Source organism: Carcharodon carcharias, chromosome 1 (genome assembly GCF_017639515.1).
Source record: "Carcharodon carcharias isolate sCarCar2 chromosome 1, sCarCar2.pri, whole genome shotgun sequence".
Classification (NCBI taxonomy): Eukaryota; Metazoa; Chordata; class Chondrichthyes; order Lamniformes; family Lamnidae; genus Carcharodon; species Carcharodon carcharias.
Window position 1 is genome coordinate 12966849 of NC_054467.1, and position 20807 is coordinate 12987655.

At 47.7% G+C, this 20807-nt stretch overlaps 1 protein-coding gene across 12 annotated transcripts in view; it reads right to left on the bottom strand.

Annotated features, from left to right (window-relative positions):
- Window positions 1-20807, bottom strand: part of LOC121281084 (probable E3 ubiquitin-protein ligase HERC3) — an 89994-nt gene that overhangs the window by 48027 nt on the left and 21160 nt on the right. For 10 of the 12 annotated variants that reach the window (XR_005943818.1, XR_005943819.1, XR_005943820.1 and 7 more), the window contains 5 exons: window positions 9775-9934; window positions 9211-9287; window positions 6272-6493; window positions 4956-5047; window positions 1466-1596 (listed from right to left, as the gene is read on the bottom strand). Coding sequence is in view for 9 of the 12 variants with exons in the window: in XM_041193756.1 (XP_041049690.1) it covers window positions 1466-1596; window positions 4956-5047; window positions 6272-6493; window positions 9211-9287; window positions 9775-9934 (682 nt within the window). In the remaining 3 variants the exon portion in view is untranslated. Of the gene's footprint in view, window positions 1-1465; window positions 1597-4955; window positions 5048-6271; window positions 6494-9210; window positions 9288-9774; window positions 9935-13016; window positions 13172-20807 lie in introns of all 12 variants that reach the window. The other 2 variants (XM_041193810.1, XM_041193801.1) reach the window with 2 other exon arrangements.

The window sequence follows — 20807 nt, forward strand, 5'->3', positions numbered from 1 at the left end:
GGTTTATGTTAGACAATGGTAGTAAGGGTTAAAGAACCAAGGATAGGAGTTAAAGTATGGAGCAGCCACAGTCTGAGGCTCCAGAGGCTGAGTGGCCTGCGCCTTTCTTTCTACGATCGTGTACCCGCTGATAGGTTGGGGACGACCCGGCATCATCACTTTAAAACTGCGCGAGAGTAGTTAAGGAATAGTCTAGATGACAGGCTGTTCTCCTTTTCCCTGAGAGTAGTGGATCTTTGGAACAAGTTACCAGCTTGTGTACTAAACGCTGATTCTCACGTAAGCCTCAAATTGGGAACTGGTTCTTGAGCGCGTCCTATGGAAAGGTGAGCGATTTACCAGTTAACGTAAGCACGGGCGATTATCTTCCAGACTGGCTTTGATTGCCCGACGAGTTCAGAGAGAATTTTTAGATGTTTTAGCCCCTTTTGTTGCCTCTTCTGAGGCTGCTGGGGGTGGGATTGTAGGAAATTTCTAGTCATGATGCCCCAGACATGAAGAAAGGAAGCTGGTAATCTCTATCCAGTGCCAACCTCCTCACTCCCATTTGTGACATAATTGACTTAAGATGCTCTCCCTCATGTTGAAGTCCCTTCACGGCCTCTACCCCTCCCTCCCTATATCCATAACCTTCTTCAAACCTGCACTCTGCAATCCTCCCACACCTGCTCCTCCTCGTGCATTCCCCACTCCCTACACTCCATCATTCAAGTCCATAACTTCAGCTGCCGAGCCCCTAAACTCTGGAATTCCCTCCATAAGCCTCCCTGCCTCTCTCTCTCCTCCTTTATGGCCCTCCTTAAAACCTGACAAAGCTTTTAATCACCCCACTTGCAGGCAGGGCTGGATACAACCGACTGGCTGACTACGCCACTTCAAAGGGACTTAAATAAAGCCAACCATAAATATTCAACAAGATCATCAAAAGAGGAATATGAAACAGAACAAGAAAATAACCCAGAAACGGACAACTTAGCGAGAAAGAGTAAGGGAGTGCAACTAATTGGACAGGTCTTTCAAAGAGCTAGCACTGACATGGAGCGGCAACTGAAATCTCTAATTTGGGACATGAAATATTATCCAGTTACTTTATGTTTTATAAATGTTTCTTTTGACGGGAAGGATGCAAAGGAAAGGTTTGCCTGCAGAGACGGCTTCAGCCCTGATTTGCTCTCCATTCCTAGTCAACGGGCAAAAGATCCAACCCAATATATGACTGTTGCTGTGAGGAACGCAGAGAGGTGAGTGACAGAGAGAGACATGAAACAGAGAGACAGGTAAAGATTGGGGTCATTGTGTGTGGCTATGACAAAACAGAAATTCACGTGTCTTATAACAGAGCCAGCCAGTATCATGGTATTGGCATACACAAGTACAAGGGGCCTCTCCAGTAAGGATAAGTTAACTATTAAAAAGACTCACACTAGTACATTGCCCGAGCCGATTTTCCACCACATACACTCACCTGCCACAGCTTATCTGGGAGACTTCACTTCCCATCAACTCCTGGACTCTGCGGGGATTTATTTCATTGTTTATGAAGTTATGACCCAGCTGCCCACAAAGACCAGCTCCAAAAGTAAAAACACCTCCACTCTAGGTAAAGTTACACAAAGTACAGTGGAAGTGAACAATTTCTAAAATTAATGCTATGATATAAATTTATACTTCCATCCATAAAAGGTGAAAAACACACACAAAAAAATTATACATACTCATACAGGCCTGCCTATTGAAATATTTAAAAGCTGAGCTCCCAGGAACTTGCACATGCGGGAGTAGAAATTGGTGAACGTTGTGTCCGATTTTCAGGTGTAAGACATGCACAAAGCACATCGATTCATGGTGGGACGGCCTGTGCAGTCACTGGTCCCACTGCAAAATTCTGGGGCTTTTTATTTTTAAAGATTGTCTCGAGCGAGCACTCAAAACAGGCATTAGGCCTCTTAAATGTGTAAACGGCAGGGCCCACGAATATGGAAGGGCCTGTTGTTGATGAGCAAGGCGGGTGTGAGGCCTACCTCGCTCAAGATTCCTGAGCCACGCTGTGTAGCCACCAAATCCAGTTGGTGACATTTTCTTTTAAGCTATAAAACATTCTTGTGAAGCCAGGAAGAACAGGAATGCAATCGTGTGCCCTCCCCAAATCCATAGCCCAAATAATCCAACCTCACCCCACATGCCTGGAACCCGAACCAGTAGACCGAAAAATCAGGTAGTCCCAGGTAAACTGCCAACGAAGCTCACACTAGGTATGCAGATGAGGCCGAAGGTCCAATTTCCATTTGATGACTGGGTCCAACGAAACCAGACCAGGCCTAAATTCACAGCGTGGGGTCTAGAGAAGTGTATTCTTCAGGGGAAGCAGAATTAGATGGTTGGGGTTAGACAAGGGCATGCAGATGGAATTCCAGGGGCTGAATTTTCATTCCCCCATAGGGGGCAACTATGGAGGTGGGTGGGCCCGTAAATCTGCCCGTGCCCCCCACAACAAGTGACCCAGCTGCTGAGGCCATTTTTAAATTTATAACTTTTAGAAGTTGGAGAAAAGGCACCTCAAGATGGAGAAGGCCCCTCTCTCTCTCTCTCTCTCTCTCTCTGTTACCTGAACTATAGGCTGCAGTTCCCTCCCAGCTGGAGGGCCTCCTCTCATTGGCTGACAAGCACTCCCCTGTGGCTACTATTTGACAGGGGAAAAATCACTGCCGGGTGACCGCTCCCCACACAGTGCGGGGTTGAGACCCCAATATCGGTGACCTGGCACAAAACTCAAAATGCTGCCTCAGAACTCTTTTTCACGTCATGCACTGCGCTCCTATTGTAAGTAACTAGATCCACATTTATAACAAATCTGTGTAAGCTTGTCAAGCACGGACAGCAGTGGCGCTAAAGACCCTTCCACAGCCGGGAGTTGCAATTCCAATATGCCAGGTTCACACAGGCAGTTCCAATACAAATGTTGACATAGGCATTTGCAATGGAAAAAGCTGACAAGTAGAATACACTGAAGGTTATTTTTCAGATTATTTAAGATCAGTTGCCTGTATCTAGACAATGGAATCAAAGCCAAAGCTGTCTGATACACAAGCTCAGGCTGCATCTGGCTTCTTACACTGGAAAAGGTACATCTTCTATTGAAGGTCAGCATTTGGTACAAAACTGAACAGTGTTCGATTCTCATAAAGTTAAATCACCATTTTCAGGACAACTGCAATCAACGTAATGTAAAAAGAAATGATTTAAGCATTTAATTAATTACTGGTTCGACCTCAGCTGGAGTATTGTGTTCAGTCCTGGGTACCATACTTCAGGGAGGGTGTCAAGACCTTGAAGAAGGTGCAGAGACGATTTACTAGAATTGTACCAGCAGTAAGGGACTTCAGTTACGTGGCGAGATTAGAGAAGTTGGAATTTTTATCTTCCTTAGAGCAGAAATGGTTAAGGGGAGATTTGATACTGACGTTCAAAATTATGAAGGATTTTGATAACAGGGAAAAACTATTTCACTGAAACTTTGTCACAATTGAACACAGATTTATGAGAATTGGCAAAAAAAAATCAAGAGGAAGTTAGGAGATGTTTTTGTTTAATGCAACCAATTGTTCTGAGCAGTAATGCACTGTCTGAGAAGGTAGCAGAAATAGATTCAACCGTAACTTTCAAAAGGGGGAATTGGATAAATATTTGAAAAGGTAAAATTTTCAGGGCAATGGGGCAACAGCAGGAGAGTGGGGCTAAATAAATAGCTCTGTAAAAAGCACAGGCATAATGGGCTGAATGGCCTCCTTCAGTACTGTATCGCTTTATGAACTCCAAGTGCAGGGCATCAGGGCTAGCGATGAAACCTTGTGTTTTTGTGACACACTACAGCAGCGTTTTACAGGTTGACTGGAGAGGAGGAGGGGCGGTGGGGGGTGGGGGGAGATGTTTGAATCCATCCTGATCCCAGTGGGAAGGATCAAAGTATTGAGGCAAGCCTTGATGCTGGGCTAATTTGGCTCTCTAATGACAGTGGGTCCACAGGAGGCAGTTCCTCTACTACATTGCTAACTTAACAACAAACAGCAACTTGCATTTATGTAGCACCTCTAATGCAGGAAGAAAACTTTGCAAAAGGCATTTCACTGAAGCATAATGAAAAGTCACATTTATATTAACTTATTTCAAGGGAATAACTATAATGCCCAGGCCACCAGTCCATCCATTTAGATTACAGTGCAAGTTCCATACTATAGCAACAAACTCTAGATTGGGGCTTCATAGCTATGAAGCTTTTTGTGTTCCTTATTTTTGTTGCCCCCCTCCCCCCACCCCCCCCACACCCCCACCCCCAACCACCTCCGCATCACCATATCCACTGACAATTAAATTTACATAATGGGATCATGCATTTTGTTTTTAAGCACAGAACACGGCTTTGAAGTCTTCTCCAGATTGAATTAGACAGTGAAGCTCCTCCATTGATTTCAGCAAGAGGACTGCAGAATTTACATCAGCATGCTTCAACAACAGCTTTCAAACCCGCTAACTCTACCGTCCAGAAAGACAAGGGCAGCAGGTGCATGGGAACGCCATCACCACCTGCAAGTTCACGCACCATCCTGAGCTGGAGTTACTCTGCCGTTCCTTCATCATCGCTGGGTCAAAATCTTGGAACTCTCTCCTTAACAGGACTGTGGGTATACCCACAAGGGCTGCAGTGTCACAGAGCCTTGATACAGAAACAGGCCTTTCAGCCCATCGAGCCCATACTGGCTCTCAGTATAACAGTCCAGTCAGCCCTGTTCCCCACTCCATCCCCATAGCCCGGTATGTTTATTTCTCTCAAATGTCCATCCAATTTACAAGAAGTGGCTCACCACCACTTCCTCAAGGGCAGTTAGGGGTGGGCAACAAATGCCAGCCTTGCCAGTGATGCCCACATCCCATGAATAAAAAAAAATAAGTATTATTACCTTGGTTAGAGCTGCTGTGTGCTCCTCACCACAACTAATGTAAACAATTTTCTGTCTCCTCAGGAACTTGACATGATTGGGGACATCTCGATCTACAAAGACAAACAGATGCTATCCGTACAATAATCTCCACAATGTTGGAAATGCAAAGCGTTTGCAGTTTCAAACTAATCGCCATGCAGGACATGGTAATATAATGGTTATATAACTGGGCTAGTACTTTAGAGAACCCGAGTTGAAATCTCACCTTGGCAGTGTGATAGAAGGCTGTTATCAGTCAGGTCTTGTATCATACCATAAAGGATTGTCATAAAAGCTCAACCAGTTCATCTGGGGGTAAAAAATACCTGTCATCCTTCCCCACGCTGGCCTATATGTGACTCCAGTTCCACACCAACACAAATACTCTCTGAAGTGGTCTACTCTGTCTATACCACTCGAAAAGGTGGCTCACTACTGTCTCAGGACAATTAGGCGTGGACAATAAGTGCTGGACTCAGTGACACCCTCATTCTGAGAATAAATAAAAAACAGATGTGTGACAATGTTGGCATTTTTGCTCTAAATACTGCATTTAAAACTGCTGTTATAGCTGCTGGGGGCATTCTTATGACTTATCCTCTCTTTCCATTATTTGATAGCCAGTCTGGGGCTAACACACACTCTTTGGTGTTAATAAGCCCATCTGTGTTTCAATACCTTGGAGAACATTGACAGCATCTTCTAAACCCTCAACCTCTACCACCTAGAAGGACAAGGGCAGCAGACACATGGGAACACCACCAAGTCCCCATCCAAATCATTCATCATCCTGAATTAGAACCATATCACCGTTCCTTCACTGTCACTGGGTCAGAATCCCGGAGCTCCCTCCCTAACAGCCCTGTGGGTGTATCTGCATCACATGGACTGCAGCGGTTCAAGAAGGCAGCTCACCTCCACCTTCTCAAGGGCAGTTAGGGATGGGCAATAAACATTGGCCTTGCCAGCAACACTCATCCCGTGAATGATGGCCAAAGTGGTTACCCACCTCTGCCACACTGACCCAGCCTGCAGCAAGATCACTCAGAGGAGGGAACATGTCTCTATTTATAACTTTGCTCCTAGGCTTGCCTCCTAACCCACTTCAGTGGGCCCAGAAAAATACAGTCTAGAAGTGTGTGGCAGGGCTAATGGGCCACCTAGTCTTTTCCTGGTCATTATTTTCGCACAAATACAAAATGGTCAGACTTGAAGTATATGGCTCCTCAAAACCTGGTTTGAAACTGCACGCCAATCGCTCACACAAAACTCGTACCGCTCTGTTAACTGTGTACCTTTATCATCACTGAGTCCCAGCTGACCACAGTTATTCCTCCCCCAGCCAAACACTGCCCCGGACAGTGAGAGAGTGAAGCTGTGCATCCCTCCTGTAGCGATCTGAGCCAGCGGAATCCCGGTCAGAGACTTCACGCACTGTGGGCTGGACTGAGAGGGATATCCTTTCCCAAGACCCAACTGGCCATGAGCATTCTGTCCCCAGGCAAAGAGACGACCATCTAGAGAAAAAATAAACCAGGTTAAAAACACCAGTGTAAAGCATCAATTGTCCATCAACATTAGAGAGAGATAACACTAGGCCTTCTGACAATTGACCCAAAGGCCATTGCGACATGAAGTGATGGAGTGACAGTCGTTAAGCTTCACGGAGAATCTCACTTCATCTTAACGTGTAGTACAAAGGTTCAGCGTATGAAATTATATCCAATGACATGAATACTGAGAGGAGGCAGCTCATGACACAAGTTTCCTTCAATCCAAATCAAAAAGGTCAACATTAATGCAACTTTACAATCAACCCGCAAACTCTACCATCCAGAAAGACAAGGGCAGCAGGTGCATGGGAACACCACCATCTGGAAGTTCATCCTGAACAGGAACTACTTTGCCATTCCTTCATCATCGCTGGGTCAAAATCTTGGAACAGTCTCCTTAACAGGACTGTGGGTATACCCACAAGGACTGCAGTATTACAAAGCTTTGTTACAGAAACAGGCCTTTCAGCCCATGGAGCCCATACTGGCTCTCTGTATAACAAACCAGTCAGCCCTGTTCCCCGCTCCATCCCCATAGTCCGGCATGTTTATTCCCCTCAAGCGTCCATCCAATTTACAAGTTGTGTTAAAGAGTAATTTTTTCAGCTGGAAGTCAGCGGGCGACTGGAGCTCACTGTCTGAAAGAGCAGCAGAGGCAGAAACCCGCATTGCATTTAAAGAAACCCTCATCGCATTTAAAAAGCACTTAGATATGCACTGAAGATGTCACAAGCTACAGGGCTATGGCCCAAAAGCTGAAAAGTGGGATTCGGCTGGATAACTCTTTTTCAGCTAGCATGGACATGATGGGCTTTTTCTATGATGCGACCCACAACATCACTGAATACCAATATCATTCACAACATATGGGTCCTGCACTCCCACTCCACACCATCAATGATAATGTACAGCATTCAAAACATAGATATTGAATCCTGCTGTGTCAATATGAACATAAGTAGTCCATACGTTCGTAAGGAAATTCCTCCATCTGCAATTTTACCAAAGGTAATAACCTTCACCTTGGCGTTGAGGTATTGTCATTGAACCTGCTGCTCTGAGTGGCAGAGGTCACAGGCGTGGGAGGTGCTGATGGAGAGCAAGTGGCGAAAGAGATACACACACAGCAGGTGAGGAAAACCGCAGACCCAACCCTGATGTCACACCTTTGTCAAGGCACAGGTCAGCAGAATGGGGCAAGGTCAGTGGGGGAAGAGAGAGTGAGAGGGACGGAGAGATTTGGGGCAGAACTCTTAGCTCAGCGTGCAGGCTAAATCCACTCGAGGGTAAAATAGCGCATGATGAACTGGGACGAGAGTCCCAACTTCATTCTGCGCTCGCGCGATATTTCCGTTGGTGGACCGGTGCAAGAGTCAGAAGTGCGCCTGCCGACAATTAAAAGGGCAATTAAGCCCATTAGCATTCCAACCGTCCCTGATTTTTCATGGTCCGTCTAACCTTACGGTTGGCGAGTGGGCAAATCGGCCAGGTGGACTTTGCACTTTTGATGGAACCTCATCCAAGGGCGAGATGAGGTTTCCGTTATTAAATTTAAAAACTAAAAAACATATGGACAGAATTTTCATCAAGAATACGCTCAGGAAACTGAATCTGATGCACGAATGTTTTTTTTTTCCAGGAATTTAAAATCTTTATTAAATTCTTCAGCTCCCTGTGGTAGCTCTCTGCCTTCAGGCTGCTTTCATTCTGCACTGACGCCCTCCCCCCAGCCCCCACCCTGGCAGCGCTGGTGCATTTCAGCGCACGTTTCACGTTGGTCGGGCGTTGACTGGCCAGTCGGTGTGAAATCACAGTCAGGAGGCCGATCGCAGGCAGCGATCCATTCCCCGCTGCTCCCGGGCCAGCCCCATCGCGCCCACACGACAACCTAAAAATCCTGCCCTTGGTGTCGAGAGAATCGACAACCTGACAGCTCAGTCACATTGTCAGTAACTGTACCGATCAGGCAGCTCATGGCTTTGTTTCCTCCTTTGTACTAAATTCAGTGATCTCCGGCAGGATCGCAATAAGGAGCATTGCGAGAGTTGGAGTAGGGTGAAATAGAGTTCACACTCCCGATTACTCTTCCCAACACCCAAAACGCCTCCATTTGCAGCACCTGAACGAGTCAGTTTTAACAAAGTAAATCAGATTTTTAAAAACTCAGGCCAGCTCTGACTTCCCAGGCAGTCACCTTGGACAGCAGCACAAAGTAGGAGTCAGTTTCACGTTGAGTAATATCATAAAGGGGGCAATATCAGCTGAGCCAGCTTCTAAACTCCTCTCTCATTAACTTCAGATAGAAACAGGGACGGTAAAAAGGTGTCCGAGCCAATGTCATTCATTTTACAGACTCATCCAAAGTCCAATATACCCATAGTGAGAGAGTATTAAGGTGGTGACAGAGCTCCATATATTGGGCAGGCGGGTTCACACAGGTTCTGGAAAAAGTCACTGCGAGTACTTTTTGCCTTAACCACCTGGGCATTGGCTTGGAAGAGCAGACCATTATAGAACTCGCCCGATTGTGCGAAAACAAAATTCTGCCAGGCTTAATAGTAGGCATGGAAGTTTTAAGTTACCCCTCCACCATTCCTGTTAAACAGGGGCTTGGGAATGTCAGGGGCTGTGATAAGTCAGCGCTTCGATGAGGTTTGTGTGTTCAGACAGCACTAAAGTACCTTTGGTAAGTGCCATGCAGTGCCAGCTTCCACAGGTGACCTGTATGACCAAACATCCGTTCAGCGTCCGGATTAACCTGCAGTAGAAAAGATTGGTTAAGGAACTGAAAGAGGGTAAAAAAAAAAGACTCACATTCGCAAAGATTTTGCATCAAGAATACATGTTGGGCATAATACTGCTCACCGTTATTAGGGATTAAATAGGACAGCAACTTCTGCTGTCTGCACATGCACAGTTAAAAGTGGAAATAAGGAATCTGCTATCCGATTTGCCTTGTTCCTCCCTAAGCTTCGCTACACTGGTTATCCTCGAAGAGATTCAGTGTTCAAACATGTAACAAGCAAGTTGTTTCAGTACTTACCCACTACTTAGTCAATAAACATGCCAGAAAAAGTTAAAAGCATTTAATTACAATCATTTTTAATGAGGGATCCACAATTAGACACGCATGCATTACTGCACAGTATTCCAGTTACAATATTAAACCCGGCGGAGGAAGATCCTGAATACCCCGCAGCTCACAAAACCATTTTTGAAGACTGCCTGCAGAGACTCTTTGGTACCTTGGTATTCGGATAGTCTCTTCGGTTGAATCAATCCCCAGCTGACCATCTCTCCCCGCTCCCCACGAAAAGACTTGACCTTGGTCATTAAGGGCTACAGTGTGAGCTTCTCCACAAGCTGTGTGAACAATCGTCTGGGCATCCAATGCAGCAACTTGTTCTGATGAGAAAGGAAAAGGTTAAGGGAAACATCAGATGTGTCATACTAATGTTAGCAGAGGGGACTGTACAAAAAAAGGGGTGAGTTCACAAAATAAACAAGCTTTGGGAAAAATTGGAAGTAATCTTCATACCCATGTAACTCACATTCTGCTGCGTGTACCTATACTGTACATAATTAATGTCTCTGCACACAACCTGTCAAATGATCCCCATTATGCAAACCTACTGCAGATTGACCAGTATGTAACAAGGATTATAAATTAAATGTTCCTGGTCAGCACTTACTTATTTTAGCTTTAAGTAGCATTGCCAGTGAGAGTAGTGAGGAGTTTTGGAGATAGTTTGCAGCTGGTTGCTTATCGGTGCTTGGCAGCTTCATCTCTGTTCAAGGCTTCATTATTAGCATTTCCAGGCCTCATTGCTGTCTGCCAGGCCCCTCGAGGATTCAGACAGTGTGGACCCTTCCAGGTATCAGACAGCCTTCCGTTACCCTGGTAATGGGGATTGTGCTCTCCGCTGGAGACACCTCCTCTGAGGAGGAAGAGAGAGGCAGAAGGGAGAGGAGGCCATGTCCCAATGCAGCTTCCAGGGGAGGGACCTGTGGGAGGGGAGGCGCAGGCACGAGGGATGCAAGACCAGCAGGTAGTCCAAGGCAGAAGGGGCCGCAGAAAGTGCCACTATCCTGAGGGTTTACAGGTGGAGACGCAGCTACCTCAATATATCTGAGGTGCAATACTGAAGGAGGCTCTGCCTCTCAAGGGAGACCATGACCTCCATTTGCCAGGTGATTGGGCCTGACACAGTTCTGACTGTGTGGGTGGACACCTCATGCCTGTGGCTCTGAAGGTCACAGCGACCCACAACATCTATGCCTCCAGCTCTTTCTGGGGGTCAGTGGGGGTTCTGTGTGGAGTCTCCCAATCAGCCGTCCACAGTTGTGTCAAGCTGGTGACAGAAGCTCTGTTCAGGCAGGTACTAACTTTTATTCTTTACCGTAGGACGAGGCCAGCCAGGCTGAGTGAGCCAGAGGCTTCGCTACAATTGCTGGGTTCCCCCGCGTCCAGGGTGCAATAGACTGTACACATGTGGCCATCAAGGCACCAGCGGGTGAGCCCGGTGCCTTCGTCAACAGGAAGGGCTTCCACTCCATGAATGTGCAGATAGTGTGTGATCACAGGATGCTGATTCTACATGTCTGTGCAAGGTACCCAGGCAGCTCCCATGACGCCTACATCCTCAGACATTCCAGGTGCCAAGGCCCTTCAGTGATCCAGCCCGACTGGATGGAAGGCTACTGGGTGGCAAGGGCTATCCACTGAAGAGGTGGCTCATAATGCTTCTCTGCCACCCAAGAACAGAGGCAGAGATGTGTTACAAGTCATGCCACCACAAGGGCAGTGGGAGAGAGGGCCATAGGCCTTCTCAAGATGCACTTCTAATGCCTGGACCGTTCAGGGAGAGTACAATACCCCCCAGAGTGGGTGTCACTGATAGTGGTTGCATGCTACGCTCTCCATAATCTGGCACTGGCAAGGGGGGTGGTGGGGCCACTGGAGGAAGAGGATCTTGACGCAGCTGCACAGGCCACAGAAGATGAGTCCAGAGGAGGAGCTCAGGGAGGAGAATGCTGACGGCGTGGAGCCAGACCTCGGTAACCTCCAGGGAGCCAGGAACACCAGGAGTGTCTTGATCCAACGTTTCTTCAGCTAGGCTACCAAAGATCAGCTTCAAACACATGTCAGGGCTGCCGCCTCCATCCCTTTCATTTGAATACAAAGAACACTCAGTGCCTGTGCAATAAAGTTCAGAGCCACCTACATCCAGCATTACATACCTGCACCAATAAAATATAAAAGGTGAAACATACTCAGGCCATGACAACAAAAACAAAATTGATCTCATTTTGACAATTCCAGACTATTTACATAAAGTTCTCTGGTCTTCATTCCCAGACGGCTATAGATGAAGTAAACATAAAGGAACATAAAATCACCTGTGACCTGTCCCTCGTGTTCTTGGTGCCTTTAACTTACGCTTGTGAGTGCTACATCTAGGTGCTCCCCCCTTACTGGCACCAGCATTGGAGACAGCCTGCTGACTCTGCTGTCTTGTTGGCCTTGATGACCTTGGTGGTCGTCCTGTAGCCAGTGGAACCTGTGCTGGCCCCGCCTGGGAGGGAGCGGCCAGTGCCACCACTGGCATCTCCCCACTCGCCGCAGCCTCATCAGATGCCACGGTCACTGGCAGAGGGGCAGAGGAGCTGCTGCTGTCATCCAGAGCGCCCTGAGAGGAGCCCGCAGAGGCAGCTCGTGCGCCAAGGTGAGGTCGCTGTGGACCTACCTGCTCACCATTGATGGACGGGCACTTAGCTGGGGGACTGGGTGCCTCATCCATCTCCCACACTGACACCGACAGCCATGAGGGCTTGCAGGTCCCAGCGCAACCCCAGGAACCCCTCATTCTGTCCTTGGAGCTGCCTCTCCATGAGAGTCGCCACTCTCTCATTGGAGTCCATGGCAGGCAGACCCTCATGGATCCTCCCGCATATCTCACTGGACACTCAGCATCTGCCACCTAATGGACAACTCCAGGAGCTCATCATCAGCCTTCGACTGAACATCAGCCTGGTCCCCAGCACTCTGACTGCCGGCGCTCTGGGCACACTCTGCCTCCTCCTGCACCTCAAGCAATTGTGAAGTGCCCTCACCAATGTGCACCGAAATAATAGCCAGCGCCCTAATGCCCACCAGGGAGCTGGTATCTGCACTGGTGCCTGCTTCAGAGAGCGGGTGTGACGCAGGTACAAATGATGCCCAATGGTCCTCCGGTGTCAGGGGTCTGGAAATCGAGTGCCTGTTGGCGAACCTAAAAGAGAGCAGAAGGGCATGTCATCAGTTAAAGTCATTACACTGTCACTGTGCATGCCAAGCACCCTGGTAAGACAATGGAGATCTGCATCATGGTGCCCTCGTTTTCATTTGATCAATTGGGGGGGGGGGTCCAGGTTCGAGGCTCATATCATTCTACATTAGAACAGTTGCTCAAGCCAAAACTCTCACCTCTGGGCACTGCACTCTTACCTTTGTCTGGGACCCCGCCTCTCCACGCCCGGTTGCACATGGGGCATGCCAGTCTCAAACTCCAGGGCATCTTGTTCATACCTCAAAAGGATTAGGAGGCTAGCAGGGCCTCCTCCGGTCGGTGACCTTTCTATTTTGTTGTGGGTCGCATTCTACTGAAACAACAGGGGAGCATTGATTAGTCCCCTCTCTACCTGCAGCGCCATCGCAGCCTGGCCACCCCCAGTTGAGGAGCACCTGAAAGGGCACATCGAAGTCATGGCCCTTGAGCCGTAGGCACTCAGTCCAAGCAGCCAGGGTTCACCCCCTTGGCTCCCACGTGATTGACAGTTGGCACTCAGACTCTAGTACCCCTGAGGTGCACAGGGGGAAGGCCAGACCTTAACGCATCTGCACACTAACCCGTGCCAACATGGTACCCACTCTTCCTGAACTTAGCAGGTCACTGAAGTGCTTCGGGCACTGCACCCAGGAGCGTCACACCACGTCACGGCTGCTGACCAGCGCCGCCACCTCCTCCCATGCCCTCATGGTGAGGTGCGGGGGCCTTCTCCTCCCACCCCCTGGGGGCAAGGGTGTCCCTCCTGGCAGCCGGAGGTACTCATCAGAGAAGCGGGGGGGAACAACTGCCCACCCTACCTGCCCTCCTGCCCGCGGTGTCCAGCTGCTCTCGGGTCCATCGGCCAGCTCAGGAAACGACCTCCATGGCAGCCTTCCAGGGGCTACCTGGTCGGCGTTTAAACCGGCTGCCGGGTCGCCATTGGACCCGGGCGGCCAATAGGCCCCAACCCCGCTCAGCCCTTCCCAGCCAGTGCAGAGCCACATTTCACGCCAGGCGAGCCTTAATTGGCAGCCAGGGCCCGGCTGCGCCCAGGCCTGCCCGCTGTGCCCGCCCGACGAGGGGAAAATCCTGCCCCATGGCTTCGTGCCCAAGGGCAGATGAAGGCAAGGCCACCAATGATAAGACAAAGCAAACCGGGGCTGGTAGGCTAGGCGAGTCTATTCAGTGCTGGCATTAGGAGAGAGCAGGGTTGTGGAGAGGGGCATGGGCAGAATAAGTGCCATTGATCATTTATTTCATGGAGAAAGATGGTGGCCTGAATAGCGTGTGATGACCCAAAAATCTATTTTTGTTCCAACAACACTACACAACATCCTTGGTTCAATGCACCTTCTGACTGTCAAAAGAAAAATCACTAGAGGCCACAGGTTAGTCTATTCATAGACTGCTGTTAAAACAGATGTTACATGACCTCAAGGTGTCCCAATGTTTACAGATGTTTGGTCCCAATTTACTTCCCAACAAGCAACACAAAACCAGCCATTATCTGGTACAAATTTAACTTAGAAGAAGATCTCCAGTTTAGCAATGGATGCTCTTCAAGAGTGCATTCTTTTTTCTAAAACTCGCTCAGGGGACATGGAGCTCACTGTTCAGTCCAGCATTTATTCATAATTGTCCCCAAGAAGGCAGCAGCGAGCCACCTACTTGAACTGCTGCAGTCCATGTGGTGTAGGTACACCCACAGTGCTGTTAGGGAGAGAGTTCCAGGATTTTGGTTCAGTGACAGCGAAGGAACACCAACATACTTCCAAGTCGGGATGGTGTGCGGCTTGGAGAGGAACTTGCAGACGGTGGCATTTCCATGTGCCTACTGTCCTTATCTTTCTGGTAGAAGAGGCTGTGGGTTATGAAGGTGCTATCGAAAATGCCCTGGTGAGTTGCTGCAGGGCACCGTGTAGAGGTCACTTGCGCCAGTGGTAGATGGAGCTTGGTCAAACTATGAGTTTTCTTGAGTGTTTTGGGCTGTACTGGCCTCATCCAGGAATATTCAACAAGACATTGGATGGTTAGACCAAAGGAAGACAGACACAAACCAGTGCAATAAAACAAAAACACTTGGCAAGGAACTGAAATGCCACAATATGATTTAAATGGTATAGTGTGACTAAATCCAGGGATTACTACAAATACATCAGCACCTACTCATTTCTTGGCTGTGGTCCAAAACTGAAATGAAATCCTGGGTTAGGTCAGGAGGTAGGCACAGCACAAATCAAAGACTATATTGTTGCTGCATAAGGTGCCAGGCAAGTTACTTCTGGAGCAGAATTTTTCCTTCAGGCGGGCACTGGAATGGATGTGAAATGGACCACCTCCCGCGATCGGGCTCTGGCCGCAAGTTCACGCCAGCTGGCCAATTAACGGACAGCCAGCGTGAAACATGTGCTGAGACCCTCAGCACTGTCAGGGTAGGGGGCAGGAGGAGTGCGAGCGCTGAAGTCTGCGCAATGCGTGGGGGGGGGGGGGGAGCGCACATTGAAAGCTCCCTGAAGGCACAGAGCTGCCTCAGGGAGCTGAAGGATTTTAAAACGAACAATGAAGACTTTAAGAATAAGGGAAACATGTCCCCACATGTGACTCTGTCACAGGAACAGGGACATACCAAAAATTTCATGATTTTTGATATTTTTATAATTACTGTCGGAAACCTCATCCCACCCGTGGATGAGGTTTCCTCAAAAACGCAAAGGCTGACTGGCCTAGTCACCTGCCCGCCAACCATAAGGTTAGACGGGCAGCAAAGAACAGGATTAAATGAACTGATTAATGGCCCTAACAGGCCTCTTAATTGTTGCCGGGCCCGCCGACCGAAATATCACACGAGTGCGCGATGACATCGGGACGCTTGCACAGTGCAATCGCGCACTATTTTACCACCAATCGGGTCGGGATGTAAAACTCTGCCCCTGCAGTATTGTGCACAGTGATGGAAACCCAAGGACAGGTTCACCAGAACGTCTCCAGGGTATTTAAAAAAAAAATGCTAAAATATAAAAGGGCAGGTTCATTAACTTGGTTTGTCTTCCCTCAAGTTCAAATCGAGGGGATTGAAAGGGCCTCGGGTCAAAAACATTCAGAAAACCATTTCCTCTGGTGGGAGATTGCACAACAAAGGCAAATAATTATGAAATTAGTTTGGCCATTCAGGAGTGAAATTAGGAAGCACGCTCAAGGGAATGGAAATCTGTCCCCTGAAGGTCTGTGAATGCCGGGGGATCAAATAAATTGTTTAAGATTGAGATTCCTATTTTTTTATTTTGTTTGGTAAGGGTATGCAGGGCTGCGGAGTAAAGCTGGGTGAATGGAGCTGAGTTGCATAGGAACAAAGGAAACAGGAGTAGGAGGAGGCCATTTGGCCCATTGAGCTTGCTCAGCCAGTCAAACAGATAGTGGCTGATCACCTACCTCTATGCCTTTTTTCCCCACTCTCCCCATATCCCTTGATGTCATTAGCATCCAGAAATCTATCAATTTCTGTCTTGGACATGCTCAATGCTTGAGCCTCCACAGCTCCCTGGGGTAGAGAGTTCCAAAGATTCACCACCCTCTAGGTAAGTGAAGAAATTCCTCCTCATCTCAGTCCATAAGACCATAAGACATAGGAACAGAAATTAGGCTATTCGGCCCATCAAGTCTGCCCCGACAATCAATCATGGCTGATAAGTTTCTCAACCCCATTCTTCCGTCTTAAATGGCCTGAGATTATGTCCCCTGGTTCGAGACTTATCATCCAGGGGAAGCAACCTTCCTGCATCTACCCTGTCACGCCCTGTAAGAGTTTTGTAGGTTTCAATTAGATCACCTGTCATTCTTGGAAACTCTTCAAGAATACAGGCCCAGTTTAGGTGCAGATCAGCCAGTGATCTAACTGGATGTCACAACAGGCGATAGAGGCTGACTAACCTTCTTCCTGTTCCTCTGCGAGAGTACAGGAGTAAGGGGGCGGGTATGAGGAACAACTGATTAGGCTTTTTTCACCTTAAGGAAAAGACAAAGCTTCAATGCGATTTAACTGAAGTCCTCTCTCATGAATTAACAGCACTGATCCAGCAAAATTGTTCAGGTTAAAAAATGAGGAAATTTGGATTAAGAGGAGAAGTGAAACAGTGTACTTATCCCTCAGTAAACGTCACTGAAACAGATTATCGGAGAATTATCGCACTGCTGTCTGCAGGATTTTGTTGTGGGTAGACTGCTGGGTGCAGATTATTGCTCCATTTCCTAGATTACAACAGTGACTATATCTCAGTTGTAAGTAATTGCATTCGAGGCATCCAGATGTCACGTAGGATGCTATAGAAATGCAAGTTCTCTTCTTACTCTACAAGGCTGAGTAACATTTTAAAATATAAAAATTACAAGGAGGAGCACCACCCAAGAAGTCAAACGGATTCAGGAGTTATGTGGTGGGTTTACTCAAGCCTCGGAGGGGTGCGGTGAGATGACAGGTGGCATTCACCTATCAAAAAGCGACAGGCCTAATAAAAGGTTTTGTTTTCCAATTCCTATGATATCTTACATTTGGTGCACAAAGTCTTCCAATCCATTGCATCCGGATCATGCAACTTGTCAAGTGTAAGAAACATTGAAAATAAAAATGTAGAAATCTGCCAGTACTTGCCAGAAAGTGAAACAAAAGCGAGAGAATTCTGGAGATGGAGATAATCAGAGTTAACAACAGAATTTTCCAAAACTCCAGCAGAGGCGGTTTTGAAGCGGGTTGGGGGGGGGGGGTGCGGGGGGAGAGGGGCAGGAGGAGGTTGAAGGGGCAGGATAATTGCACTAAAAAAAGTGTCAGTGTGGCTCCCTGACATGCTCCTGCCCCCTCACTTTCGCTTTTTGGCTTTTTCAAAGAACTGGCACAGGAAGAATGGGCCAAATGGCCTCCATCTGTGCTTCAACGCAACTCAGAATCTTTGATCAAAGATGGAATCTTCAGGAAAATGAAGTAACTATTTCACATGTCGCAACGATTACTTAGGGCCGTGGAATGCTGAATAATTCTGCGCACTTCCTGTCTATGTGAGGGCAAAGGTCAGGTTCTTATTCAGGCTTGTGATTTTTAATGAATCTGCAGCAAAGTTACGATGGACACTTTCTGTCACCTGGCATTTTAATGAGTCAGTAAACAGGGGCCATAACAACAACAGTATGTGGAAATTCAGCATTGCAAACGGGCTATGCTAAAATATGACGCATATGGAAGCAGGAGACATGCATTTCAAAAAGTACAACGATTTTGGAAGATAAGAAAACATACAGGGTATGTTCAAAACCAATGGGCAGAATTTTGCCCTTGATGGGCAGGCGGACAGCTGACCCCCCACTGCCGAAACGGGGCCCGCCGCCATTTTGAGTGGGCGGAGCAATTAAGGCCCGCCCAGCGGCCAGCCCGACAGGAAGTGCTTTGTGCTTCCTGTTCCGTGGGTGGGTGGGGGGGGGGGGGGGTGGTGGGAGGGATTCCCCATCTGTCAAGGTGCATATTGCTCCCTGAGGCTAAGTGCTGTCTCAGGGAGTTTACTGACAGGTAAGAAAAGTCAAAAAAAGAGTGAAATATTAAAATTATTAACATGTTCCCCTCATGTGATAACGTCACACGAGATGGGACATGTTAACAAGAAACACATAAAGTTTATTACATTTTTAAAAAATGGACATGAAACTTCATCCCGCCAGTGGATGGAGTTCCATGAATAATCTGGAGCCCGCTGGGGCTCCTGGCCTGCCCGCCAGCCTTAAGGTTGGCCGGGCAGGATCTTTAACAAGGTTAATTAGCCTGTCAGTGGCCTTAATTGGCCATTGACAGGTCGGCGAGCGGACAGCTGATTTCGCTGTCCACCCGCCTTCCTAAAGATTTAAATGGACCGGGATGACGCCGGGGATTCCTCCCGATGTCATCCCACATCATTTTTCCTCGGTGACCAGGCCCCGCCCCCAAATCGCCGAGGGGAAAATTCTGCAGAATGCCTTTGATTCCAAGGGGCAACGATGAATAATTGTCATGATGTCAGTAGGCTTTGCTCTGAAATGTATGAAGTGGTTTGATAGGGTAGGTGTAGGGAATGTGTTTCCAATTGTGGGAAAATCTAAAAGGAGAAGACATAAAAAACATATGATAGTTGCTAATAAACTCCAAACAGCAAGGGGTGATTGAACCAGGGTGTGCAATACAGAATTCAGGAGAAACCTCTTCATTCATAGGGATTTTTTTCTTTCACAGGATGTGGGTCTCACTGACGAGGCCAGCATTTGTTGCCCATCCCTAATTGCCCTTGAACTGAGTGGCTTGCTAGACCATTTCAGAGGGCAGTTAACATTGCTGTAGGTTTGGAGTCACGTGTAGGCCAGACCAGGTAAGAAGGCAGATCTCCTTCCCTAAAGGGCATTAGTAAATAAGATGGACTTTTACAACAGTCACCATTACTGAGACTACTTTTATATTCCGGATTTATTCATTGAACTTAAATTTCCACCAACTACCGTGGTGGGACCTGAACCCATGTCCCCAGAGCATTAGCCTGGACCTCTCGATACTGGATACTAACCCAGTGACATCAACACTATGCCACTGTCTCTCTGGGCGATAGGGTGATCAGAATATAGAACTTGTAATTACATAGAGTGGCTGTGATGATCAGCGTAGATGCATTTTCCGGAGGCCAGATATCTACATGAGGGAGAGAGGAATCAAGTGAAATGCTGATGGAGCGACAGGAAGGAGGGTGGGAGGAGGCTAGTGTGGAGCGTAAACGCCAGAACAGACCTGTTGAGCCGAGTGGTCAGTTTCTGTGCTGTAAAATTCTATGCAATTCTATTTTCCAGTCTGAGGCATGGTTACGTTATTGTTTACCAAAGAACATCCATGAGGGTTACCGGCTCTTGGCTTTTCATTGACACTTAATACTGTTTGACGAAGCCTTGCTTCTGTCAGATTTAACTTAAACACAATTATTTGACTATCAAGAAACATTCATAAAGGTATTCTAATGAGTTTCAGGTTAAATTAACGTGACTGGTTCAGTAACAAATTTAGAAGTGGGTACGGTATACATCATGAACTTTCTTGTTAGGGAGTTTGGGCGCTGTGTCTCTCTGGAGAAGATTTCTGAAACTTTATTTGGTGCACTTCAACATTGTTCATTTATATACACACAAGTCGATCCCTCATGACACTCAACACAAGGAGCCAAGATTGGCAGAAATCTTCAAAATAAGCAGGGCTAAAGAGCAAGGGATGATTGAATAAGGTGTGCAGACATTATTGAGTTCCCATCTCAGGGACAGAAGTCTGGATATTTACTGAAGTGGATTACATAGGCAGCACGGCAGAGTTCCCCCACAGGAAAGCCAGAAATCTACAACGTGCCTCTTTTTTCCTTGACAGGTTCCCTGCCCGGAAGTCAGCCTGACGGACAGACTTGGCTTTCAGTTGGGTGGGGAGTGTTCTGGAGCTATCTACAGGAGCAGGTAAGTCCAAGCCATAACTCCAGAGCAGGGGTGCTCTCCCAAACCCTGGGAAGAGGAAGGGGTGCAGTCCAATCTCCAATCCCAAGTATCCTTGGATGGCGTGAGGAGGTTCTGATTGGACGGCACTCTGGGGGCCGGTAGGAAGAGCTACTGCTCCTCCTGGCCCACAAGCAGTGCTCTAAGAGGCACTTAGCTTCTCCCAAAGCTATTCTCACCATAGTTCAGCTGCTGGCACCCCCCCACCCCACCCCCTCCCCCCTCACCCCTTCCCCATGCCCACCCACAACCCCAAGGCCTCTCAAACCTGGCCAATCACTATAAAGACCCATAAAAGTCAGTTAAATAAGAAGCTCCTTCAGCTCTGCCCCGCCAACTCTTTTGTCATTTAATTTCTTCCGCCCTAACACTCTTTGATCTTTTTCAATCATCCCCCATTTCAACGACTCAAAAAGCTATTACATTTCTAACTTGTCCCAATT